This window comes from Globicephala melas, chromosome 20 (genome assembly GCF_963455315.2).
Source record: "Globicephala melas chromosome 20, mGloMel1.2, whole genome shotgun sequence".
Lineage (NCBI taxonomy): Eukaryota > Metazoa > Chordata > Mammalia > Artiodactyla > Delphinidae > Globicephala > Globicephala melas.
In genome coordinates this window covers 34,858,463-34,886,415 of record NC_083333.1, presented here as the reverse complement: position 1 = coordinate 34,886,415, position 27,953 = coordinate 34,858,463, and the positions used below count along the sequence as shown (strand labels likewise).

The 27,953-nt window shown below is 37.5% G+C and overlaps 1 protein-coding gene across 1 annotated transcript in view; it reads right to left on the bottom strand.

Annotated features, from left to right (window-relative positions):
* Positions 1-27,953, bottom strand: part of SMURF2 (SMAD specific E3 ubiquitin protein ligase 2) — a 118,859-nt gene that overhangs the window by 4,670 nt on the left and 86,236 nt on the right. The window contains exons 8-17 of the mRNA XM_030843385.3: positions 26,006-26,208; positions 23,629-23,713; positions 19,278-19,436; positions 13,170-13,362; positions 12,017-12,120; positions 9,383-9,497; positions 7,419-7,597; positions 6,404-6,541; positions 2,832-2,952; positions 352-553 (exon numbers count right to left, since the gene is read on the bottom strand). Of these exons, the coding sequence (XP_030699245.1) occupies positions 352-553; positions 2,832-2,952; positions 6,404-6,541; positions 7,419-7,597; positions 9,383-9,497; positions 12,017-12,120; positions 13,170-13,362; positions 19,278-19,436; positions 23,629-23,713; positions 26,006-26,208 (1,499 nt within the window). The remainder of the gene's footprint in view (positions 1-351; positions 554-2,831; positions 2,953-6,403; positions 6,542-7,418; positions 7,598-9,382; positions 9,498-12,016; positions 12,121-13,169; positions 13,363-19,277; positions 19,437-23,628; positions 23,714-26,005; positions 26,209-27,953) is intronic.

Genomic DNA, 27,953 nt, shown 5'->3' with positions numbered 1-27,953 from the left:
TGCCAGGTTGAGATGTGAACATGGAAGCAGACAGACTTCCCCTACAGGAATGTGCAACAGAATTTAAAAGCAAGGAGACCAGAAAAGAAAAGGCAGAGCATCGACACATATGGTCTCTAACATGCGGCACTCACTACAATCACAGAGAACCCAGCAGAACGTGCTCTTGGGAGGGAACAAAGGAAAGGAAAGAGAAGAAGGTATCAAGACATGAGAGTTACAGATAAGAACTAGAGTGAAAAGAGAATCTGTATGTAAGCACATGTTTGTACACCATCTATGTACACCAAATATTGACCCCCTGCCCCCAATTATTAGATGCCACATCGTCTGTCCCTCTGGCTTTCTTACCTTGTAAAGCTTTGAAGCCCTGCAGAGGCACTCGGGATGAGCCTGTCACAAACTGAAGTAACCGTGCTCGTCGTTCTTCATCAAAAAACTCCACAGCCTTCCAAAACCACTTGACAACATTGCTGTCTGGTGTACAGTGTTTTAACCGGGTGTTTACCTTCCAGTCATTAACATCTATCTTTCCAAGTCCACAAATAATGAGCTGTTAAAATATTGCACAAATAATGAGCCAATGGAAACCCAACCTAAGCCAAAAATTCCTTAAAATAGAACTTTAGATTTGCAGAGTTGGCTTTCATATGGTGTTCTTAATTGAGGGTAGACATGAGAACCATCTGGAAAGTTTTTCAAAATATATACACTAGGTCCTATGCTCAGAGATTTTAATTCTGTGAATCTGGGTGAATTAGGATCCGTATTTTTTAAAAAGTTCCATGAGTACCTAGTCACTGCAGGTTCCCTACCCAGGATCTGAGAACCACCACTGTGATGGACATAAGATGAAAAGTTCCATAACTTCACAGAATTCTAAAAAAATTTTTAATGGACAGAAACTAGACTCAGAGTAAATACAGTTTATATGTGCCTTCCTTAAGACTTGCATCTATTATTCGGGTTTCAACACTTATTAGCTTTGGGATTCTGGGCAGTTCAGTTCACTTCCCTTGGCCACAGTCTCCTCTGCTATAATATGGCAGTAACATCTGTTTCGTTACATCCTGCGAAAGCAACCAACACTGCACAGGAACTCAAGAAGTTGTGTTGAATAAGTGATACAATCTGCTTAAAGTTGGACCGAAGTATGAAATATATGAATGCATTGATAATAGAGCTCTGCTTGGCATCCTGATGCAGGCTCAGTATAGACGAGGTATATCAAAATCACTTTGATATTATTAATACTCACCTTCCTAGGGTCCAAGACTGACTCATCCTACTGATGTGTTTATAACACTCAATTATGATAGTGTGTAGTGTAAAAGATAATGTAACCTGCAAATCCTATATTTCATAATTAACCTAGTCTAACACTAAAATAAATTATATACATATACTTTTGTAAAAAGCCTAACTTCATTAGCAGTACAAAGTATATAACAAACCCTAACGTTACTGAATAAAACCTGCAACAAAGCTTCTGTAGCGTCTGAAAAAATGACTGGCCACTGCCACACTAACAGGTAGTAGGTGTCCGAGCAGGGTTACAGAAGCACCCATGACCACAGACGATACCTCCCTTAATTCTTTTCTTTAGAGGAGTGGTAGTTTTAAAGCCAAATTCCTTATTCATTGTATGAACAGATAAAAATGCATCGTATTTCAACTTTACTGCCATTCCTGCTATGTTTTCTTCCTCCTTCTGACTACTTCCTTCTGGTCATTTCACTACAGAATAGTCCAATCAAAAAAGGAATGGGGATGGTAGTAAGTCAAGCCAATCTTTTTAGACTTGTTTGCTAACAGGTCTGTTAACAGATTTAGTTAGAAAGGATGCTGAAGTTAATGAATAAAATCATGTTTTAAATTATGTATCGACTTTAAATATTTATGCTATCCCTAGCCACTAATTAAATTTGGAACCTCAGGTAGAATAAAACCTCATTGTTTTTTCAAAGTAGTTCAGTAGAAACTGAGATGTATTTGTTAAAGGTCTTAATTATAACACCAACCCTATGGTGCTTTAAGGACTAGTTTTAGAATAAAAAATGGTAACTGTTTATTATAGTTACTATTAGTAACGAATGTTTCCAAGGAGACTGAGGTTGTTGAGACAGAGTTTAACCTAAGTGTTTCAATTATTTCCTCTACGTTTTTGTCTATCAACTGCTTTCTTTTTTTTTTTTTTTGCGGTACGCGGGCCTCTCACTGTTGTGGCCTCTCCCGTCGCGGAGCACAGGCTCCGGACGCGCAGGCTCAGCGGCCATGGCTCATGGGTCCAGCCGCTCCGCGGCATGTGGGATCTTCCCCAACCGGGGCACGAACCCACGCCCCCTGCATCGACAGGCGGACTCTCAACCACTGCGCCACCAGGGAAGCCCCTCAACTGCTTTCTTACAAAGCTTAATGTAAATCCAATTAAGCCTAGGCTTTTATTCCAAATAAATGTCAATATGGTGGAGACCAATTAATAAAGTTTTATTTAACTAAATCAATACCCACTTAACTAGGGAATAGAAAACAACACTGGAAGAACGTACACAGAAGACACAAAATCTATTAAACGCATGAATGGAAAATATGGAAAAATAAATTAAGAATAGTCACAATATAAGAGAGACTGGTTACTTGTAAAATTTCCAAAACATGAAAGGCTTTTCCAAAAGCAGGAAAGACTTTTCCTGTGAATTAGAATTCTCACAGCATCACATCATAAAACTTCAAAAGCACCAGAAATACAGCTTTCCTCTAAAACTAAGTAACAGAAAATTCCCAAACTTTCTTTGTTATACTAGATGATGTCATGACATTAATACACTGACCTCTAACTCCTTCTCATCAAATGTCTTCAGCAGATGCTGTGGAATTACTTCATTAAATCCTTTCTGCAGGGCCAGGAATTGTGCCTCAATTCCTCGTAAAAATCTCCAGTTCACATAGAGTCTGGAAACATCGGACAGGGGTTTCATATGATCAAATATATTCAGGTTTGGTAATTATTATGAATCTCTAGTACTTTAGCAACGTTGCACTTTACAAGCATCTAGCATTAAGAATTTAGTCTAAAATCTAAAAGAATCTCAGGTTACTGAAGGTATAGATGGATCCTGAGCTGTGAGGCAGTTCACCATAAATTAAAAAGCGGTAACCTTCCAGCAACAAAAGCAGCATCAATACAGCAACTCTTCACATCAGAAAAAGTCCTATTAAACTGGAAGTTGGCTAGAGAGTAGATGAGTCTGAAGTTAAAATGAGAATGAAATGTCTTTCTCAAGTTCTGGCATGCACGCTGATAACCAGAAAAACCCATTCAACCAAAAATGACTATTTTTCTGGTTTCACTTGAAAATATAATCTGAATGTGTAGGGTGTTTTCTTTATATTTTGTGGGTTGTATATGGGGGAAGAAGAGGTAAAGAGAATCCCCATATCCAAAATGAGAAGAAACAGTAAAAGCCAATAGCAAGCACTTTTTGACTAAATACTCATTTTTCCCTATAAGCTTTAAAAGCCCTGGAAGATGTAATTTTAGCAACAAATGTACACTAAACTACATCTCTTGTGTAGCTCTACTTACGCCTTTGATTTGGACTTACAATTTATACATGAATTGTTTTTTATTTTAATCTATCTTCCCAGGAAAACCTCTCCATCTCACAAATCTCAGAACTACTCATACTCCCAATTCGCCAGTATTTCCTTTTCTAAACTTGGAGAAATAGTTCTCTACTTTAAGAAATAAGTTACTTAATATTAATGATATCCTTTGGGGGACCTCATTTTTTGTTTGTTTGTTTAAGGGGACAGCAAAACTACACACCTGTAAAAAGGTTTTCTTTGTCATTTTAAAAATTTCAAAACTATTTTTGTAAACTCTTTATTTATTTATTTTTGGCTGTGTTGGGTCTTCTTTGCTGTGCGCAGGCTTTCTCTAGCTATGGCGAGCAGGGGCTACTCTTCATTGCAGTGCGCAGGCTTCTCATTGCAGTGGCTTCTCTTGCTGCGGAGCACGGGCTCTAGGCACATGGGCTTCAGTAGTTGCAGCATGCGGGCTCAGTAGTTGCGGCTCATGGGTTCTAGAGTGCAGGCTCAGTAGTTGTGGCACGTGGGCTTAGTTGCTCCATGGCATGTGGGATCTTCCCAGACCAGGGCTCGAACCCATGTCCCCTGCATTGGCAGGCGGATTCTTAACCACTGCACCACCAGGAAAGTCCCTCAAAACTGTATTTGGTGGGCTTCCCTGGTGGCGCAGTGGTTGAGAGTCCGCCTGCCGATGCAGGGGTCACAGGTTCGTGCCCCGGTCCGGGAAGATCCCACATGCCGCGGAGCAGCTGGGCCCGTGAGCCATGGCCGCTGAGCCGGTGCGTCCGGAGCCTGTGCTCTGCAACGGGAGAGGCCACAACAGTGAGGGGCCCGCGTACCGCAAAAAAAAAAAAAAAATGTATTTGGTAAGGGAAAATTACTGTGTGCTATAAACGTGACTGAATCCTAGAAAGTGAGCAGCCCACACTAGGTCCTGGAAGTGAGACACTACTGAAATTCAGGAAATTCCCATTCATTCTTCTTTATTTTTTTATTTTTTATTTTTTTAGCTGTGTCACACAACATGGGGGATCTTAGTTCCCCGACCAGGGATCGAACCCCAAACCTGCGCCCCGAGCAGTGGAACTGCAGAGTCCCAACCACTGGACCACCGAGGAAGTCCCTCATTCTTCTTTTTTTAATTAGAAATGTAATACATGTTTGTTATTAAAAGAAAAATTATAAAAAAAAAATTATATTTAAAAAAATCAAATATTAATGGGACTTCCCTGGTGGTCCAGTGGTTAAGACTCCGCGCTCCCACTGCAGGGGACACGGGTTCAATCCCTGGTCAGGGAACTAAGATCCCGCATGCCGCACAGTGCGGCCTTAAAAAAAAAAAAAACATTAAATGTGGAGACAGAGTAAAATCTGAAAGTCCACTCTTTTATCCTCTTTTCCCTCTCTACTTCCAGGCCCGTCACCTCTACTCCCTCACCCTGGGCAAACATTTTATTTGGTAAGCAGCCTTCCTGAACATCTTCTGAGTATAAAACAATGCAGACTTTGTTCCTTCTAAGACCTGCCTTTTAAATGACAGCTTATGCAGAGTCTATCTTTCTTTAAATATCCACATAATATTGTTTAATGTATTTAATCATCCATTCTCTTTCTAAAAACATTTTAGCAGTTTTCAATTTTTTTACAAGTAGTATTTAGTTAAACATCCTTATTCGTATTTCTTTAATCAGATATGTGTTTCCAAAGAATAGATTCCTAAAAATGGAGCTGCATATGTGTTTTCATTTTGGTAGCTGTTATCAAACTGTTTTCCAAAAAAGCTGTACCAATATTCACAATCTATGAGACTGATGGGCCTCATCTATAAACTAGAAAATTTTAGCCAATAAGACCTGGGGACATATTCTGTACAAAAACGTATAGCATGAATGTTTCTATGTATATATGGTGAAGTTCAAACTCCTAAATTTGATTATCATAGTTTAATGTTTAGAAGAACTTTAGATACCATGAACCAAATGCTCTAACTCAACACTTCTAAATTCCTCAATCAACAGGTAATTTCATAAAACTTAAAGAACATTTCCTTGTATTTCTTTTATAAGAAATATATATATATTTCTTATATAAATCCACAATGTGCTTATTTATAAATAGGATAAGTCCTAGTGATACAGCACAAAAGTGCTTCTGTACAGCTAGCTGTGGTAGCTACGCTACACGTGACGCCACGAACCGTGTTTCCTGGTATGTGTGCCTTTGTACAGCCTCTCCTCCACACCAAACCTGGGCTGGCATGTGACTCGCTTTAACCAAAAGAATACAGCAGAGGTGATGTTGGCCAGTTCCAGGCTTAGGCCTTAAAAAGATCCAACAACTGCTTTTGTGCTCTGGGAAACGAGCCACGCCATAAGAAGTCTGGCTATTGTGCTAGAGAGAGAGGCCATGGTGAGAATGAGGGGCCTCTGATACCACATGGGGATAACCAAAGAGCCCAGCCAACAGTGAGAACTAAGCCCCAGACCCAGTGTCCGTTCCAGCTAGCCCACAGCCATTCGAGCCACCCTCGGTGAGGCATCAGATATGTGAGTGAAGAGGCCTTCTTAACATTTCCATTCCAGCTGACACCACATGGAGGAGAAGTGTGCTGTCCCTGTTGTCCTCGATCTAAATTTCTGACCCACGAGATTGTGAGAAATAATAAAATGGTGGTTGTTTCTAAGCCACTAAATTCTGCAGAAGCCTATTTTGTAGCAATAAGTAACACTACCTAAACACATAAATGTTTTTCTGTACCGCCATTCTAGAACATTAAAACAAGTCTCCGGCTTAAGAACACAGAAGTGTTTACCTGACATATTCTTTTTTATTTTCTTCAGTAACAGGGATACTCTTGCCATTTGGTTTAAGTTCATGCTGAATAATTTCACCATAGGCATTATGTTCGACGCAGAAGGTATGGTCCAAAACACCTGTGATATCATTCTCACTAGGAAGGGAAGACAGGGAAAGACACTTCATTGGAAAATCTAAAATACAGATATTGTAGATGTATTAATTGGTGAGACAAAACTAAGGTAGTTTTATGACATGCAAACACAGGGTTAGATTTCTTTTATTAGTTCTTATGCCACCATACCTCCTAGTTTTGGGGCAGAAAAGTCAAAGAGCTTTAACCTTCATAAACACCAGGAACATTTTCCTTCCTGAGTAATGAGAAAGCCCTGGAAAGCTGGGGTTTACACAGGGAAAACTCAGTAATGTTTGGCTTTCAGGTAAGAAGCCCTACTTGAGTCTGGGTAACCCAAGTGACTAAACACCTGAGTATCCCCACTGAGAAAGCTACTCGTGTACTTGGTAAAAATAACCATGGCCAGTGTATCTTCACAAACGAATGACACCCCCAAAAACAGAACTGATTCTTACAAATACCTTTTTTTTTTTTTTGCGGTATGAGGGCCTCTCACTGTTGTGGCCTCTCCCGTTGCAGAGCACAGGCTCCGGACGCGCAGGCTCAGCGGCCATGGCTCACGGGCCTAGCCACTCTGCAGCATGTGGGATCTTCCCGGACCGGGGCACGAACCCGTGTCCCCTGCATTGGCAGGCAGACTCTCAACCACTGCGCCACCAGGGAAGCCCCACAAATGCCCTTTTTAAAGTATGTTTTCAACAGCCACCACTTAAGCAGGAATATCTTATTCTAACATGCAGGATGGAAACAACTTGCATCGTGTTGAGGAAATCATTATGTATAAGTACTTTTAAAAATCATTTTTTATATTTCAAAAAAAGTACATCTATTTTGAAACATATATCTTTTTTAAAAGCTCGGATTCTAAATATAACGAACAAGACTCAATACATACAGTATCCACACTAAACTGTTATGAAGATCAGGATCAACTAACTCCATGTCATCCAAGGTAATGGACTTCCCAAGCAACTGTTTATAAAAAGGCAATGTGAAACCACCATCAATATAATGTCCATGAAACACAGCCATTCCCATTATTCGTCCAACGAAGTGGAAGTATGATAAATGTTCCTGAAATTGAGAAGAGTTTATATAAATACTCAAGGTAGATACTATCCAGGGAATTTTTAAATAAAAATTAAATATTTAAGCAATGGTAATTTTTTAAATAAACAGTAAGTATCAACTTATACTCCAATTTATAACTATTTAAATGGAATAGGTTATCCTATCAAAGCTCAACAATCATTAGGGAGAGTCTCTATAGATACTATACTTCGCTATAAAATATTACAGCAGAGCCAATGCCCCTCTCAAAGGGTAGTCATTCTGTAAAGTTTATCCTCAGAAATTAAGCCCAAACTACAGTCCCTCTGCAGCTTCATTAAATCACCTGCAGATCCTGTTCTCTTCCTCTCCTCCCATCTCCTGCTAAGCCCCTTATAATCCTGGCTCTGTCATGGGAAAAAAGCTTTCAATTCTATACCTCCCTCTTCCTTTGACCTAACCAGAAACTGAACTTCAAAACATCATAGATTTAAGGGGACAGATTTCATGTCTAACTTGGACTAGAGTCCTGATTCTGCCAGCTACTAGCTATGTATACTTGGGCAAATTACTTAGCCCCTGTGGAACTAATTTTCCATACCTGGAAAAATGACGGTAATAATAGTATCTAAAAAGGGGCTCTGTGAGTAGTAAGATGAGGTGATGAAGCCCAAGGCACTGGACCTGGAATATGGTAAATGCTCAACAAACGTGAGCTATCATTACTACAGTGGCAGTAATGAGCTCTCCAAGCAGAACCTTCACCTAAAAATCTTCCCTTTATAAAGAATACCCTGCAATGAATCTAACATGCCTACCATGTTTAGACAGATTTGGTCTTTTAGGATATACTGTTTTATTAGTTGGATGTTTGTATTTTCAACTTCTTTTACTTCTCTATTTAATAATCTTTAAGCTAATCTTTAAGCCTCCCTTTTATCTTAAAAAGTTTTTTTCTTTTTAAAAAGCAATACCTGTTCACTACAAAATATTTAGAAAATATAGACAAGAAAATAAAAATGCCCATAGTCTAACACCCAGAGATAACCACTACCAGTATTGTAGAGCCTTTCAATGTTTACACATATACATGTTTACCAAAATTTGCTTCATACTATTATTCTGTAATCTTCTTTTCACTTAATATATTACAAATACCATCTTTACATGTTATTAACTATTATCACACAACATCATTTTAGTGGCTGTATAATATAACCTTGTATGGAAGGATAACAGAAATAATATAAAAACAACAAATTAATAACAGCTGCTAACTCTTGTTGAGTGCTTAATAATATGTAATAGGGTTAATAATGTATAGCACTGTGCTAAATACTTAATGTGCAGGGTCTCATTTAACTGTCACAACCCCTCTCTCAGGTCCAAACTATATTTATTATTATTAGCAATGATAAAATTGAGGCTTAAGTCAATGAAGGTCACAAAGCTAGTTAGTAATGGGACAAGGATATGAACTCATGTCTTTCTAATTCCAGAGTCTATGCTCTTAACCATGTCATTCTGCTTCATGACATAATTTAATCAACCCCCTCTTAATGGACAGCAATGTTGTTTCCACTTGGGGCTACTATAAACAGTGATGCAGTAAACCTCCCTGTGCCCAAACTGTTGCACATATCCACGATCATTTACTTGAGAACATTTTCTAAAAGAGGACTTGCCGAGTCCAAGGATGTAACTTGGACAAAGACAGTAATCCTATGTCATAAACTACACTGACATTTAAAGATTAAAAAACATTGTAGGTCATAACTTAATTTGTATCATTATAACCACCAATCATACCGGATTAACTGCAGAATCAGGATTGATCTGCAATGTATAGATATCATCTCTTGAATACTGGAAGAGGCCATAGTAAGGATTCAACATTTCATGTGACAAGAGATATAACCACTCCCTAAAAAACAAGATATGCCAAAGGAATTTTTTGTTAATGAATACATCTTTACTAAGATACACTATTAATCATGTTAGCAAGAAGTTTTTAATAAAACAAAGCACTAACTAGTTATATAAAATCACATTAGAAAAGTCTACCATTCCCCAAAAGCAAATGAAAATTCTTGTTTTTCTCACTCAATTCTTGTCACTTCTCACTCAATTTTGAGTGATTTTATGACATTTTAACATCAGAGAATCTAAGGATAATATCCAGAAGTACCAACTACTCATTAGATGCTGCAGCCCAGTGGTCTGTTACTTTTAATTGCTAAACAAATGTGTAATTCATAATAAGTATAAAATAAAGGGAAGAATATGGTATTTCAAAACATCCATGTGGTCCATCTATAACACCCTGGTCCTCTCCAATCATGGCAGATTTATACTAGTTTATACAGATATATAACATTAATTTACTCTTACTTTCGGACAAGGGTATGTTTTATTGTTGATATTGTTTTAGTAAGAAAATTTCATTATCCATCTTCATTATCTTTTTTGTGTAAACCCTAAAATACACCATGATAAAAATGTAAGTGGTGAGAAACTGCAAGGCATTTGGTATAGGTGGGAACACAAGGGCAAACCTGCATTTTCTGGGTATGTTCCATACCACTTCTTGCTTTCAAGCATACAACGGTGTTTTTAAAACCTCATAATAAACAGTACTATCAACTTAAACTTATTAAATCATTTATATTTTTCAAAGTATGAAAGACAACTTGTTATTCATCTTGGTGAAACTGAAATAAAATGACTAGTCTAGGCTTTAAGGAGATGTCATTCTAGTCTCAACTCCTGTCATTCCTCAGCTAGGAAAGGCACATAAATGATATATTCTGATATTATGGATTAAACAGATGGAATAATATATTTTTAGGAAATGCAGTGAAACACTATTAAAGTAGTTAAAGGAAAATATTTCAAAGTCCTATCATTTGACGGAGTCTAAATCAAATCACTACGTTTAATATTGGGTTGGCCAAAAAGTTCGTTCAAACGAACTTTTTGGCCAACACCGTACTTGAAAACTGTAGAGATTAAAAAGAAAAAGTGAGGTCTCCACATAAGCAACCTTCCCACCTAATGTGTCCTGTATGTTTTTTATGCATGTATGTGTTTTTTATTTTATTTTATTTTTTTTTTTTTGCGGTAAGCGGGCCTCTCACTGTTGTGGCCTCTCCCCTTGTGAAGCACAGGCTCCGACGCGCAGGCTCAGCGGCCATGGCTCACGGGCCCAGCTGCTCCGCGGCATGTGGGATCCTCCCGGACCGGGGCACGAATCCATGTCCCCTGCATCGGCAGGCAGAGTCTCAACCACTGCGCCACCAGGGAAGCCCCATGTATGTGTTTTTTAAAAGGAAGTCCAACTTTTGTTTTGTTTTACTAAGTATTTAGAACATGCATAAAAGCAAAACTCTACTTTTGGGTTCTACTATGGGATAAAGATCAGAAAAAGCAGTTCACTGCCACATCCCATTTAGTCCGCCCAAACCCCGAAAGTAGTGACGTTAAGAAATAAACAACAAAAAACTAACTACTTATTTGGCCTATACATATAATTATAGCATTTAGATTCCATCAGCAGATAATTAACAAGTTTTCCCAACAAGCATTCAAAATCTACTTATGAGTAAATCGTAAGCATTCCACAGAAACTATCAAGCCTTAAGTATGATGTACAAGTGATAAATGCTAAAAATCCAAACTAAAGAAACTATTCATTTGCAGGTAAAAAGGTCACAGAATGAAAGTATGTCTACAGGTGAAAACAAGTAATGCCAAATAACGATTATGGGACTTGGTGGAAACACAAATTTAATTTAGGCTGGATTTAGATTAGGGGAAGCAGAATTATCATGACGGTCCTTAAAATGTTTTAATACAGAAGCTATAACGTTTCTGCTACATTTACATAAAGTGAATTCTCACAGCTGGAAAAAAAAATACTTGATGTTTGAATGTAGGAGAAACGTTATAGCTTCTGTATTGAAACATTCTAAGGACCACATATGATATACACACATACTTACAGACACAAACATTCCTTTAACAAGGTTAAAAAGCGTGGCAGTGTAAGCAAAGGGAAACAGTATTCAGTTTAGAATACGTCATTAAAATCTCGAGACTGTTACTGACAATGTAAAGCAGAGAGAATAACATGTACTGAAGGAGAGAAATAGAGAAAATACTGGGCTTGCAGATCCTACCAACAGTCCATATAGGGTTGCAGCTAGTTTTCAGAGAAAGTCTCATTGGACTACATGATCCATTCAGGAGTTCACAAACACTCTTCTGGTAGCAGTACTATCCTAACCTAATTATGAATATATCTACTAGGGTACCCTCTATTGCAAACATGAGGGAATATTATGCTAGAAAATAAATATCAATGAGAAAGTCACACCACAGGGAGTATCTTAAATTTGTAAATATAAGGATCCATATGTTATTTACTGATGATCAAGGCTTTACCTGGCAACCCCTCCGTAGTCAAGCCCTTCTTCTCCACGAAATTTTATCATTAATCGCTTCCAGAGATCTTTCGGTCTCATTTTCATGACTTGTCGATATGATTCCTAAAATAAATGTTTAATATACTATTATTACTAGGTGCTTTTAACCTGTTACTTAAACTCTCCCTCCATTCCACCTACAAAACATGTTTATTTAAATAAGGTAGAATTTGTTCAACAATCAATCAATGGATAAGCTCCAAGGGTTTGAAACCTCATGGAACTTCTGACAACAAAATGGATATAGCTTAATACTGTACTACTGAAACCAATTCCTTTGATAAATATTATATTAAAAGCCTACTAAATGCAAAGCTCCATATTTAAGTCCTATGAACCATAGATAGCAATGATTCCACTCACATTAAAAAACAGAATCTGATAGAATTACCACTTTTTTTTTAGCTAGTTGTCACAGACACCAGTAGAAAGTAAAGGTAAGAAAAAGAAAGTTTCAAAGAACATAAAAACATCATTAATGTGATCTTCACTAAACAGACAACTTTCTATTATTTTAAAAATACAAATGACTGACTACAAACAAGGTCAGCATGGTCCTGGGAGAAAAAAGTTCATCCTTTGGGAGAAGGATTATAAAGTTCCCAAACATCTTTTGCCCCAGAACACTCTAATAAGAGGGAAACCCCTGCCTTGGACCTCTGCCATTTATTATGTAAGAACTTTGAAGTTGCTATTAAAGCTATAAATCCAAATATAAAAGGATATACTAGAAAGGAAGATTTTCAATAAATTAAGGAAGTAGTCCAACAGTAATGATTTTTTGATTTAAGAGTCCCTAACCTCTTGGAAGAATTAGAAAATAAGGGATGGATAATATCTGTGGTCTTTTAAAATTCATTAACAAATAAGTATCTGCAACTCCAAGGACCAAGCTGCCCCCAATCAGAACATCTCACACTTCATCACATTTAAATGTTTATCTTATGTATTAAATCTCTCCAATATTATTGCCTTTATTCCCACAAGTAAAAAAAAATTAATGAAAATTCTCCCATTCTAAAGAGATATGAGTCCCCCAAAATATACTTGGAAAACAGAGTACATCACTGAATTAATTTTTCTCTACTTTAAAACAAGACTTGCAAGTTTACCTCAAAAATCTCTTCCCTGGAAACCTCAATGCGGCAATGGCCAGCCTGAGGCTGTTGCTGGGAAAGTTCTTGCCGCAAAATTTTTAGTTTCTGAACCAGGTCTCGTTTGTACCGTGGGACTGTCAGACACTCTGTGTCATCAGGGCACAACGATACCACCTGCTGTTGCTGGTCTTTCAATTGGTTCTGCCGACTAAAAGTAAACAAATATTATTGAAGTATTTTAAACAAGAGAGATTGCAATTACACATTTAAAATAGCATCCTACGCTAAACCAAGTCTACCTATAGCATTTCTAGGCCTTATTATATTCTTAGCTTGACATTTTTGACAATAATAAACTAGCCCCAAAGTTTATTTCTTGGAACTTACGGAAGTGGATAACAGAGTTTTATTCAAAAAACTTTTATACAACTGCTGAGAACAACTTTCCCAAATACCGTTTCCATTTTCTTCTGCGTAGTTTACCATCTCTCCCTTTAAAATTCAGGCATAGGCCAAACCCTGTGCCTGTTATCTAGAGTCTGTCTCTCTGGAAGAGACAGTTTGAACTGGCAGCTTGGCAGGGACCCCTTCTCCTATGCACACTACAGTCTAGACCACAAGAATGTGGGAGGTCACAGCAAGTTACTGGCACAGAGAAATGAGCACTTCACAAACAAGTCTGAACGCTTTATAAAGTGCCTACTTTTCTTTCTTTTCTTTTGGCCACGCTGCACGGCATGCGGGATCTTAGTTCCCCGACCAGGGATCGAAGCCGTGCCCCGTACAATGGAAGTGTGGATTCTTAACCACTGGACCACCAGGGAAGTCCCTACTTGCCTTTTTATTGTGGTAAAATATACGTAGCATAAAATTTACCATTTTAACCATTTTTAAGTATTATAGTCAGTGGCATTCAGTACAATCACATTGTCTGTTGTGCTAAAGTGACTTCTAACTGCACATATATGGTTTACCACAAATACACTAAAATAATCTCCCAAGTACAGCAGAAATATAATAATAATTTTTAAAGGCACATTGCCTAGAGTTATTTTTATTCTCCTGGCAAAAATAATATAAGTTGCATCTAAGAATTTTTTAAAAGAATCTTATGATATAATGAACTAGTTAATTCCAATAAACCGTCAGGAAGTAAAAAGTCAGATAATTCACTATTGATATCTATGCAAACACTGAGTGACTCTGTTGGAATTTAATTTTTTTTTTTTTTTGGCTGCTTTGGGTCTCCGTTGCTGTGCGCAAGGCTTTCTCTAGTTGTGGCAAGCAGGGACTTCTCACCGCCGCACGCAGGCTGCTCATTGCGGTGGCTTCTCTTGTTGCGGAGCACAGGCTTGAGGCGCGCAGGCTCAGTAGTTGTGGCGCACGGGCTTAGTTACTCCGTGGCATGTGGGGTCCTCCAGGACCAGGGCTCGAACCCGTGTCCCCTGAATTGGCAGGTGGACCCTCAACCAGTGCGCCACCAGGGAAGTCCCTGGAATTTAATTTTACACACAACAGACACAAGAGTACATCTCCTAACCTAAAGATAAAGGGCAATGGTAGCTATGAGAAAATAAACAAAAATAACTTTCAGTTCTCTAACAAATCACCCAAACTTACTTTACATACAGTGACTCTTTTATGTACCAGGCCAAATTTTATCCTAGAACGTGTAACTATCCAGAGAAAATGCAGCTTTGATGAAAATTACAAATCGCCATTTACTACTCTCATAAAACATTGTAATAAAGGTGTTTTTTAATACACACATATATAAATCAAAACAGAATGTATTAAAAATAGTCTCTAAACAACTGTATTAATCCTATCCAAAAACAAAAAAAAACTTGGGTATACCAACTTAAAGATACAAAACTTTAATTCAAAGTAGATCAGAGACTTCAATGTAAAACCTAAAGCCATAAAACTTCTGAAACACTAGTAAAGTTTTATGACTCATGTTACGCAAAAATTTCTTAAATATGATTCCCAAAGCACAATTCATAAAAGAACAAATGGATAAAATGAACTTCATTGAAATTTCAAAGAAACCTTATGCTCTTCAAAAGACACTGTTAAGAAAATGAAAAGACAAATCATGGTCTAGGAGAAAATCTTCCTAAAGCATACAGCTGACATAAAACTTGTATTTCAAATATCTAAAGAATTCTCAAAACTCGAAAGTCAAAAAAAACAAACTCAGTTTTTTTAAAAAAGGAGGCAAAAAATTTCACCGAAGATATACAGATGGAAATAAGCACATGAAAAGATGCTCAACATCATTAGTCATTAGAGAAATGTAAATTGAAACTATAATGAGGGACTTCCTTGGTGGCGCAGTGGTTAAGAATCCACCTGCCAATGCAGGGGACACAGGTTCGATCCCTGGTCTGGGAAGATCCCACATGCCGCGGAGCAACTAAGCCCGTGCACCACAGCTACTGAGCCTGCACTCTAGAGCCCGCGAGCCACAGCTACTGAGCCCGCGTGCATCAACTACTGAAGCCCACACGCCCTAGGGCCCACGTGCCGCAACTACTGAAGCCCACGTGCCTAGAGCCCATGCTCCGCAACAAGAGAAGCCACCGCAATGAAGCCCACGCACCACAACGAAGAGTAGCCCCTGCTCGCCGCAACCAGAGAAAGCCTGTCAACGAAGACCCAACACAGACCGCCCCACCCCAAAAAACAATGAGATAACACTACACATCTATTAGAATGTCCAAAATTAAGATTAACCATACCAAGTGTTAGCAAGAGCAACTACAACTCTCATACACTTCTAGTGGGAAAGTCAAATGGTACAATCACTTCAAAAAGAAATCTGGCAGTTTAAAAAGTTAAACATAAATCTATCATATTGTGCAGGCTGGGTATTTATTTATCAAAGAGAAGTGAGAGCATATGTCCACACAAAGACTTAAACATAAATGTTCCGGGACTTCCCTGGCGATCCAGTGGATAAGACTCCGCACTTCCAATGCAGGGGGCGTGGGTTCGATCCCTGGTCAGGGAACTAAGATCCCACATGCCACACAGTGTGGCCAAAAATAAAAAAACCCACTCGAATGTTCGTAACAGTTTAGTCATGGCCCAAACTGAAACAATCCAAATGTTCATCAACAGGTAAACAAATAAATTGAGGTCTATCCATACAATGGAATACCACCCAGCAAGGAAAAGAAATGAACTATACATACAACAACAGAGATGAATCTCAAATAATTAGGCTGGGTAAAAGAAACCAAGCAAAGAGTACATGCTGTATGAATCCACTCATCTGAAACTCTAAAAACTGCAAATGTATAGTGACAGAAAAAGCAAATCATGGTTGGCTGAAGATGGGGTGTGGATTGAACTGTGTCCAAAAAAATATGTTGAAGTCCTAAGCCTTGGCACCTGTGGATGTGACCTTATTTGGAAATAGGGTCTTTGCAGATGTAATCAAGTTAAATGAGGTCACACTGGATTAGGGTGGCCCTAAATCCAATAAATTGGTATCCTTATAAGAAGAGGTAAATTTCGACCCAGACATACAGGAAAGAAAGTGTGGCATAATAAGAAATATACTTTGGTCTCTGTCCCCAGTTCTTGACACAGAACTCCTAAAATGCTTGAAATTTCCTGAGTGACACAGGTGACAGGAGTGTATTCTGTTCTAATATTTGGTCTTTGTCCCCAGTACAAGATACAGAAGCTCCTGAATCCCTTTGAATTTCCTGGGTATCGGAGCATTTTTTGTTTCAGTGAGGTGACTTGCTAGGCCCCTATATAATTTCAGGATGGGGGCTGGTCGCCAGAAGGACCAAAGCTTGATTAGAAGCCTAGAACTTTCAGGCACATCCCCCCAGCCTCTGGGGAAGGGGAGAGGAACTGGAGATTGAGTTAATAATCGATCACTCCTGTGTGATAACAACTCCATAAAAACGCCTAAACAAGTGTTCAGAAAGCTTCTGGATGGTGAGCACACTGAGGGTGCTCGGAGGATGAAGCGCCTGGAGAGGGCGTGGACGCACTATGCAGCCCCTGCCTCATACCTTGCCTTGTGCCTCTCTTCCATGTGGCTGTTCCTGAGTTGCATCCTTTATAATAAACTGGTAATAGTAAAGAAATAATTTCCCTGAGTTCTGTGAGCCATTCTAGAAAATTATTGAACCCAAGGAGAAAGTCATGAGAACTCAATTTATAGCCAGTTGGCAAGAAATACGGGAGGCCTGGGACTTATAAATGGCATCAGAAGTGAGAACAGTCTTGTGAGACTGAGCCCTTAACCTGTGAGGCCTGATACTAACTGGAGGTGGTATTAGACTGAATTCCGGCGCTGTACACCTCAATGGCGTCTGCAGACGTGGACAATTGGAATATTTGAGGAAAAAACCCACACACTTGGTGGCAGAAGTTTTGTGGATAAAATAGATCATAGAAGGCCACGTGAAGACAAAGGTAAAGACTGGAATAATGTGTCCACAAGTCAAGGAACAGTAAAGTTTCTGGCAACCACCAGAAGCTAGGAGAGAGGCATGGAACAGATTTTCCGTCAGAGCCACCGGAAGGAACCAACCCTTCTGACAACTTGATTCTGAATTCTAGCCTCCAGAACTGTAAAAGAATAAATTTCTATTGTTATAAACCACCTAGTGTGTGATATTTTGTTACGGCAGCCTTAGGAAACTAGGGAAGGGATGGGAGGAGGGACTACCAACAGGCTACAAAGAGGCAGAAGGAGACTTTCGGGGTGATGGATATGTTCACTATCTCCATTATGGTGATGGTTTCACAGTTATATAATATGTCAAAACTTAAACTGTACACTGTAAATATGTACAATTTATTGTGTCAATTAAATTTTAATAAAGCTGACTTTTTTTTTAAAACCCACAGTTCATCAAAAAGTCTACATTAATAAATGCTGGAGAGAGTGTGAAGAAAAGGGAACCCTCCTACACTGTTCGAGGGAATGTAAATTGGTGTAGCCACTATGGAAAACAGTATGGAGGGTCCTGAAAAAACTAAAAATGGAGCTATCATATGATCTAGCAATCCCACTCCTGGGCATATATCTGGAAAATATGAAAACTCTAATTTGAAAAGATACATGCACCCCAATGTTCATAGCAGCACTATTTATAACAGCTAAGACATGGAAGCAACCCAAGTACACACACACACACACACACACACACACACACACACACACACACACTCTATCACTCAGCCATAAAAACAGAATGAAATATTGCCATTTGCAGCAACATGGATGGACCTAGAGATTATCATACTAAGTGTAGTAAGCCAGAGAGAGAAAGACAAATATTATATGATATCACTTATATGTGGAATCTAAAATATAATACAAATGAATCTATATACAAAACAGAAACACACGTAGGAAACAAAGTTATGGTTACCAAAGGGGAAAGGGAGGGTGGGGAGGGATAAATTAGTAGTATGGGATTAACAGATACAAACTACTATACATAAAATAGATAAGTAACAAGGATTTACTATAGAACACAGGGAACTATATTCAATATCTTGTAATAAACTAAAATGTAAAATAATCTGAAATATATACATATTACATATGTATACAGCAAACTGAATCACTTTGCTATATACCTGAAACTGACACAGTATTGTAAATCAACTGTATTTTAATAATTAGAAAAAAACCCAGGGTACATCAAGCCCATTCACAAAGACTTGTAAGAATGACTGTCTAAGTCCTGCAAATGGGAAAGAAGCCTTAAAGCTGAAGCACAAAACTGACACATCAGAAAATCCTCTGGGATAGATTCAGCTATCCTAGAGCTATTTCTGATGCACTCAAGGAAAAAAATCCATCCACTCCATAAAGTAGCCTGTCTCTGCAGGTGTGCTACGGTGCACCTCTGATACACACCCTTTTCCTAACATTTCAGGACAGGTTCCTACTTAAGCACAGTGGGATTAAAATACCCAAACATGAGAGTAAAATTTGTCATATTCTTATATAAAATTATGTTCAACAAGTGATTTATAATTGAAGAGAGCAGACATTCTATCACATTTATTACAAAAAGCATCTATCAGTCTTCTCTTGTTCAGACTCGCATTTGAACATGTATTGTTTCAAAAACTTACTTTAAAACTAAATGCAAGTTAGCAGAGAGCCGAGGATCTGTAAACTGTGTTGTTCTGTTGTTATGGTCAACGAAATAAACTCTGCCTGTTGCTGTATTCCGGATCTCCCATCCAGGAGGCAATGGACCAAGCTCTTCACAATTGATGTTGCTAAGATCCCTGCAAAAACAAATATAAAATAAAAAATACCTCACTGCTGGGCCTGCTGAGCCAAGCAAGTGTAAATGACACAGAACAATTCCATGAAGTCTGAGAAAATGTATTGTTTCAGAAACTTGAGACGTTCAGCTGGAATCTTTAATTCCCAATGGTTTAACAAAGTTGCATATTCAAAACCCAATCCATAGATGGCTCAGAAACTTATCACACAGCCTACATTTTTAGTGAGTTCATTCCTGGGCTTTAATGTAATTCAGGTTTTAAATTAATATAAAAGCAATCACAACATTTGCCAACATAAACTGTACTTCAATACTTGTCTGACAAAATATTGTTTTCCAAATGTCCGTGATATAAGGAATTAAATGTTTTCTAAAATTTCCCTTCAATTATTTCTTTCTTTACTACACCATAAAATCTGTGTAAACGTTCATTCCATGATTAATTTTAAGCTCTTCAGCAAAGCAAAACTGGAAATGTTATTGAAATTGTGATCCTGAAAATAACCACAGTATATATTTTAAAGGATAACTACTCCATTTTGAATTCTGAAAGATATAAAGCTAGTGAATGAAGAACCTGTTTAAGACACCTTAGGAAGAATGTTCTAAGGTTTACTGCTACAATAAAAAAAGCAAAAAGACTTTTTGCTTTTTGGGGCAAAGACCACTGTTACTATATCATGCATTCTTAAAATACTACTATAAGGGCTCCCCTGGTGGCGCAGTGGTTGAGAGTCCACCTGCCGATGCAGGATGCAGGGGACACGGGTTCATGCCCCGGTCCAGGAGGATCCCACATGCTGCAGAGTGGCTGGGCCCGTGGGCCATGGCCGCTGGGCCTGCGCGTCCAGAGCCTGTGCTCCGCAATGGGAGAAGCCACAACAGTGAGAGGCCCGCGTACCACACAAAATATATATATATACTATTATATATGACAAAGATTTATAGAACCTTAAAGAATGAAAAAAAAGCAGCATGTCTAATATAAATTTAAACTGTAACCAATAATTACAATGACAAATCTCATCAAAATTATGTTTTCAAAGTTAAACTAGAAAAAAAGTTTTCCTGAAATAACCTCTTCTTGGTCATAGTGAAAACGTAATGATGGGCACCCAGAGATTTGTTGGAACAATGATTTTTAACTTGTGCTTATAGGTGCCCCAGAGATTCTTCTGCTACAGAACTAAAGATTGGAAAGAACACACTATTCTGAGACACTGCTAGTCTCAAAAGAGGCAAGGGAAAAAGTTCCAAGAGTCCTCCTCAAATTTTGTTTAAGTGAATTAAACTGGAGCTGGTACCTGAGTGGCAGACAGGCAGAGTGGGGGGCTGCCAGAGGGTAGTGGTTAATTGGGAAACTCAGCCTCAGGTCAGCAGCAAGGTTGGAAAAGGAAATCTGGAACTTCCCCATGGAGAACTCAATGGGAAGATGAAGTGATTCCAGAAAAAATTCCTAAATTCTCACTTAAGGTCCACAGAACTCCAACCAATTAAAATCAAACTCACAATCAAAGATCACCAAACACTTCAGAAAGGAATTCATGATTACTGAGTCAGTAGAAACAAAACCACGGAATTAGATCCCCAAGTACTGTCAGAGATCAAAAAGAATAGCTATGATATGCAATGTTTAAAACAAATAATAAAAGGGAACAATTACAAACTATCACTGAGAAATTATTAAGAATGAACAGATAGATTTTTTTCTAAATGGAACTTTTAGAAATGAAAAACAATTATCATTCTTTATAATCAAAGAATGAATAATGTTTTTGATGTAATGCAGAATTTCACTTTATATCATTTTATTTAGAATTTTATAAATTTATAGTCATACATGGGAGGGCTCTAAAGAATTGAGGAGAAGCAGAAAACTGGAAACACTCTTTATGTGGAACTGGGAAATGACTAAAGGAAAATGGTATGTTATACAGCCATAAAAAGTAATACAGATCTGTATTTTAAGACTACATAGTCAGTATGCAATACAATGAATAACAAAGCATTAATCATTATTTTAAAGAGAAATACAAAACATTCTAAAATGGTGCTTCTCAGATAAATCTAAGTTTACTGGATATCTTTACATAAAGTTAGTTTTAAAGTGTCTGAGTGACACTATTTTATAAATGTCTTTGATTGAACAGTAATGATATTTTAATAGAATCTAAATATTTATAGTCTGCTTTGATAAAAGATCCTCCATACAAAAGACATATTCACTAAAGGATCCCCCAAAACAAAATATATTTTAAGATAACAATTCGGAGCATAGAGACTAAAGAAAAGAAATATAATCCAAAGCGTTATTTCATAAAGTCATTATTCAATACTCAATATGAAATATTCTTAAATCTTTATAGAAACCCCTTATTCATTAATGAAAAACCAACATTGTTTCCTTAGGAGTAAGAACACACTGCCCACTGTGGTGCCAAAATCTCTGTTTCAACTTCCAACTCCAGCTTACACACCACTCTTTCAAAAGGCAGCTCAAGGGCTTCCCTGGTGGCGCAGTGGTTGAGAGTCTGCCTGCCAATGCAGGTGACCGGGTTCATGCCCCAGTCCGGGAAGATCCCACGTGCTGTGGAGCGGCTGGGCCCATAAGCCATGGCCACTGAGCCTGCACGTCCGGAGCCTGTGCTCTGCAGCAGGAGAGGCTGCGGCAGTGAGAGGCCCGCGTACTGGGAAAAAAAAGGCAGCTCAAGATCAGCTTTCACACTGTTGTAAATCATTCAGTTTTTTTAAAAAATCATTTTTCTTCTAAACATTTCCTTCCAATGATTTTAAATTATGTTATAGAAAAGTTCGTTACTGACCTTCAACCTGATAAACAGAACCCAAAACACTTCATAATTTACATATCAAAACTCTTATTTCTAAAAGTGAGGCACTTAGATTGTTTTCAGTGAGCTTATTTAATAAAACAAAAATTTCCTCCCCACTATTTTTTTTTAAATCAACAGCTATATCATGAAGACACAGAAATGGCAACCTTGATACAATAATTAATGATAACACATTTCCTTGGCTGCCACCCTCAAAAGATTCTGATTAAGCTCTATCACAAAGTAAAATATTTTGGGAATTCCCTGGCGGTCCAGTGGTTAGGACTCGGTGCTTTCACTGCCGGGGCCCAGGTTCAATCCCTGGTCAGGGAACTAAGATCCCATAAGCCGCAAAGCGCGACCAAAAGAAAAAAAGGAAAACATTTTCATTATAATAGCTTTATTTATAAATAAACAGAGTATCAAAGCAATCCAAAATCAGCTAGTCACAACTGTTTTTAATTCAAAAACATGATTCTAGACAAGTAGAGCTCTGAGTACAAACTTTAGGCAGAAAAAGATCTCTTGACCCTCCATAGGACTTTTTTTTTTTTTTGAAGAGAGGAATGTTGCACTTAATATATAAAATATCCTCATCCAACAAAGGTATATGTATAGCTTATAAAGTTGATTTAGAATTTCACTTAGAACTCAACCTTTTTTTGCAGCTTCAACTGGACTACTTGGCACTCTCCATCTGTTCAGTAGAAAATAATTCAAAATAGCTAGTGGTTTAAAATGTATTATTTGATACTAAAATGTACCAGAAACTGTGTTAAACTACTAAATTGATTTTGTGTCATTCCATCTTCTTAAAGTTAAAAGACAGCTGACATTTTGGTTAGTAAATGCATTCAACAAGGCCTGCAATTCAAACATACAAATTTTGGCATTTAGAAGTAATTTATGTTAACTGGGTTATTCCTTTTCTACATTAAAATGAAACTTGAAGATTGAATACACTTATATAAAGTTAAAATAAACAAACCTTTTTTAAAAAACCCTAACCAGAAATAAAAATATCAATTTACTACCCTTAAGAAAAAAGGGTATGTATGTTTTTGTAAGGGTATGTATGTTTTCCCCAGGTCAATTTTCAAATTCCTACAAGACCCACATTTTTGCCTCAATTTTTTTAAGGGGGAGAGGGAGAGGAACTGGAGACTGGATGGGTGGTACGGCATTGGGGTAGGGTTGCAGAGAAGTAAGTAGGACTTTCTACTAAATGTCAAACTTTTGATCAGAAAGAGCCAAACTTTTACATCATCTATTTTAAGAAGTTAAAGATTAAATAATCAAATAAATCCTAGGTGAAATGGATATTCAGTGGTATGAAGGGTATTTAGAATATGTTCTTACCTAGGCACTCTTGGATCATGCCATGTGCTCACACCAGTCTGAGTATGTAAGAAATACACCTGACCTTGTTGTGTTGTCCTCTGTTCTGTAAAATTAAGAAACACTAATAATAAAAACATATTCAGAATGTCCAAATCAAAAACAGCTATAAACACTAGGATGATGTTATATTAATAGGTAAACTCTCCAAATTACCAATCAATTTTATTACAAAAGAACTGCTTTACAAATCACTTGTTCTGAACTCAGAACACATTTTCTCCTGGAAACAGTCTTATAAATGGTGGTGAGGGTCACAGCCCAGCTATTTAAAAGCCAACTACACTTATAATGTGGCTCAAATATTAAACATGTTGCAATGGAAAATAGAGAACAAGATTGTCACAGTACCAATAATTAAATAAAACAAACATGAAGAAATTATCTTTTATTTGTCTTAAATGTGGAGCCTAAGGGAAACAGAAGGGCTCAGAGGAAGAGGCTAACCAACTCTGGGGAGATTCTCAGGGATTTGCAGAAACTTTCAAAGAGTTTGCAGGCTGGTAATGCTTTTTTAAATTATGCCTAATTTTATATCAAAACTTATGTTTTTTCTTTCCTTGAGAGAGGTGTATTCTCAAGACTGCATTTGGACTCAAATAGAAGCAAAAAAGATGGAATATAGAAGAGACACCCTATAGACTAAAAGAAGCAATGACGGAAAAATAATCAAGTTAGGAGCAGGAAGACTAAAGAGCACATATGCCTACTGGGGAAAAAAAGCCGCAGGCAAAATTAAGTCAAAGCCCTTGGGGAGAGAGTGAGGAGGCCAGGGCAAAGAGAAGGAATCTGTGAAACGGTTTCTTCGGTGGTGGTCTGTAGTCTTTATTTACTTATGTTTTCAAGCAACAGAACTAACTTTTTTTTAAAAAGACAAAATCTAATGAAAAATTCCAATATATGAAACAATAAAACTATTGCTAATATTTATTAGTATAAATTTGTTTATAAACCTGTAATAAAAATCAATTTAAACTTTTAAAATTATAAATGTAAAAATGTTTAAAACTGGTTCTAGATGACAGCTGCAATAATTTCAGCCTTGATACCCACTTTACTCCTATGTTTTTGGTTGTACAAAAAAATTTTTTTTAATCCAAATCACACAAATATTGTAAAAGTATAAAGTATTAACCACCCCCACTCCAAACCACTTGCCTTATAATCTCAATTAAAAAGAATGCCAAGAGATACTTGATTCTAAGGTCTGGACATTAATAATAACAGCTAAATTTTAACTTCTCATGAAATTTCATTTATTTCTTGCAACAAATCTACATGGTTGGTAATAATATTTTCCCCACTTTATAGTATAGAAGATAAAACTGAGGCTCAAACAGGTTAATGTGCCCAGCATCACACAACTAATATATAGCAAAGCCAGGATATGAACCCACCTGTTTCCCAAGCCCATGCTCTAACCACTGTGCTTAAGTTAACCTGTGTGGCTTAGCTCAATTAATGGAAAACTTGGGTTTTTAAAAAAATTAAATAGTTAAAATACTTAAAAAATAAAGTAAGAATGATGCATTTGTGTAAGTTTAAAAAACATTCTGGAGTAAAAATAAAATACAAGTTAGATCAGGCAACTCCCAATGTTGGTCACTAGGTGTCATCATCAGCCCAGAACTGTTTATGTAGAGGCTGTGGAAAGGGCAAGGATGTTAAGTAACTTGGTTAAGCTTTTAGCAACAGAGGAGAGAACAGCTGAGGTCATACTACAAGAGTTTAGGAAGTTCTGTATTCAATTATGAGAAAATTCATGTCATCTTTCACATGGAATTCTAAAATTTAGGAAATTATATAAGATTATAGTACTTTTACACAAACACAGAAGTGACTAAATCATTTACAATAACCCAATCACTCAGATAACACAAAATTATAGACAATACAAATACAATATATAAATACCATCAGAAATATGCTTTTTAAATTATTTCTAAATATGCACGTCTAGAAAATTACAAGTCTGACTTCAGATTGCCATTATCAAGAAAAACACCATCTCACTTTTTACAGTGCCTGTTTACAAAGCAGTCTCACATTGTTTCATATGCTTCTCACAACCTTTGCGAAAAGGAGAGGTATCATTCATCTCATTTCATTGTAATTGGGCAAAAAGCTTAAGGTTAAACGACTAGCCCAAAGTCAAAGTGTTGTTAGTCTTCTACCATTTCAAAGACTTTTCAAAGTTGGGGAGTTTTACATTTACTTTGATTTTCATGCAGAATTCCTAAACCCAGATTAATAACTTCTTTAAAAGTTGATTTTCTGGCTTCTTAGCAAGCTGAAATCAGTAAAACACACTTTATTTTTCCTCTGCTAGTTGTCATACCATAGCCTTCTGGTAGGTCTGGAGGAGTATGTAAATGTGTCCTGCTCATGTAATTTCTATGTCGTTGTGACCTGACTCTCCTCTCTGCCAGTCTGGGATCTGAAGACTGTCCAGATGTTGCACCGTTCGTTCCACTAATTGGAGTGTTCTCATCAACAAAACAGCTAAGAGGTCTGCCAGGACTAGAATATTCAGATGCTGGTCTATCGAAAAGAAACAAGGAAAAAAAGTTACTCAACTCAGATACCAAAAGCAGAATTTTATAGACAATGTATGTACAGCAGTAACAATCACTTCTAAGAAAACGGAATGATTAATATAAATATAATGACTCAAGAACTCTCAATAAAAGCAAACCCAAAGCCTCAAAGCACCAAAGAAACCCAGGTGATATGCAGATTGTCAATTACATATTCAAATCACTTTATATTGATTTTAATTACATTTCATATGAAATCCGCATATATTTGTAGATGTGAGTATGAGCTCACCAAGCCTTACTTGGCTTAGCCACAGGTGACCTCAGACCTGCGTCCCCACCATTCTCCCACTCTGCCTCTGCCACACTGACATTCTTCCTCCTCCTCAAGTTTGCCATGGTCGTTCTACCTTTAGTGCTGGAGAGTAGCCCTTCCTTCTACGTAGAGTGATTTTTTCTCCTATTCTCCCTAGGCCAGACTCTTTTTTGTCATTCAAATCTTAGTTTAAGCTTAAATGTTGCCTCTAAGAGGTCGTTCCTGACCTTCACATCTAAAGTAGTCACCCAGGCATTTGACAGTACCTCACCTTACTTCCTCAGCATGGCAGTTACTTCTGATATTTTTCTCATTTGCTTCCTTGTTTTCATCTGTCTTCCCCCACTAGAATATTTACTGAGAGAAGAAAGTCTGCCTAGTTTGTTCCCCACCATATGTATTCCCTGCACCTAGAGTAGTGCTTAGCATATATTTAAGAGTAGTAGTTCAATAAATATTGAGTGAATAAAGGAAAGATAGTCTGTCTCTTCAAAGAGCTTCCAGTCTCTTGTAGGTCATCCAAACTAAGAGGATAATTAAGTGTTAATTTTTAAACTAACATTTACAACACAATCGACTTTATACATGTGGAAATTAAAGTCAATTTTATCAGTTAAATGAGAAGGAAATAGACTTCACTAAAGCACTGACACAAGTACACATTTATTTACACTCAGATATGATAAAAATAGGTTCTTTGACTTCCATATAATCCTTGGCAGTTTAATACTAGAAATCAACTCTCAAATAAGCACTTTTTAAAATGGCAAAATAAGCTAAGCTTTCATCTGAGAATCACAGTATAATAGAGAAAACTTTGTGGTTCAATGAGTTAAGCAATTAATCCCCAATAAATAAAAGTATAGCTAATGAGAAGCATTTGATGTTCTATGTCTGGTGCCAGGCCTGCTCAGGGAAAAAAAAAAAAAAGTAGAAGGAGCAAAACAAACACTGAGTAGAGGTGGCAAATAAACGTTTTTCTTATTCTGAAAAAAAAAGGAAATCCAGCCACTTATCCTATTCATTTTCAGTTACTTACAGAGCTTTCCTTGAAGCTTTCAAAACTTATCTTGCATCCCCATGACTTTACACATTAAGCTCCAGGAAGGCCTTTCTGCCTTATTCATGGTTATAGCCCAAATGCTGAGCACAGTGCCTGGCATATAACAATTTGGTGAACTGAATGATAGCTGTTACCACTACCCTGAACACTTTTTATCACCTTCCCCTTACCTGGCTAAATCCTCATCTTCTTCAGGATTTAGTTCAGAGACTCTCCTCCTTCAGAGTTTTCCTTTGCAAGTTCTACCATCTTGCCCCCAACTCTAAGTCAGGTGCCCCTCCATATGGTCTCAGAGCATCTGGTTCTTATCTTGGTCAAAGACCTTACTGGACACAATATAATCATCCCCCAACATTACTGAATAAATGAA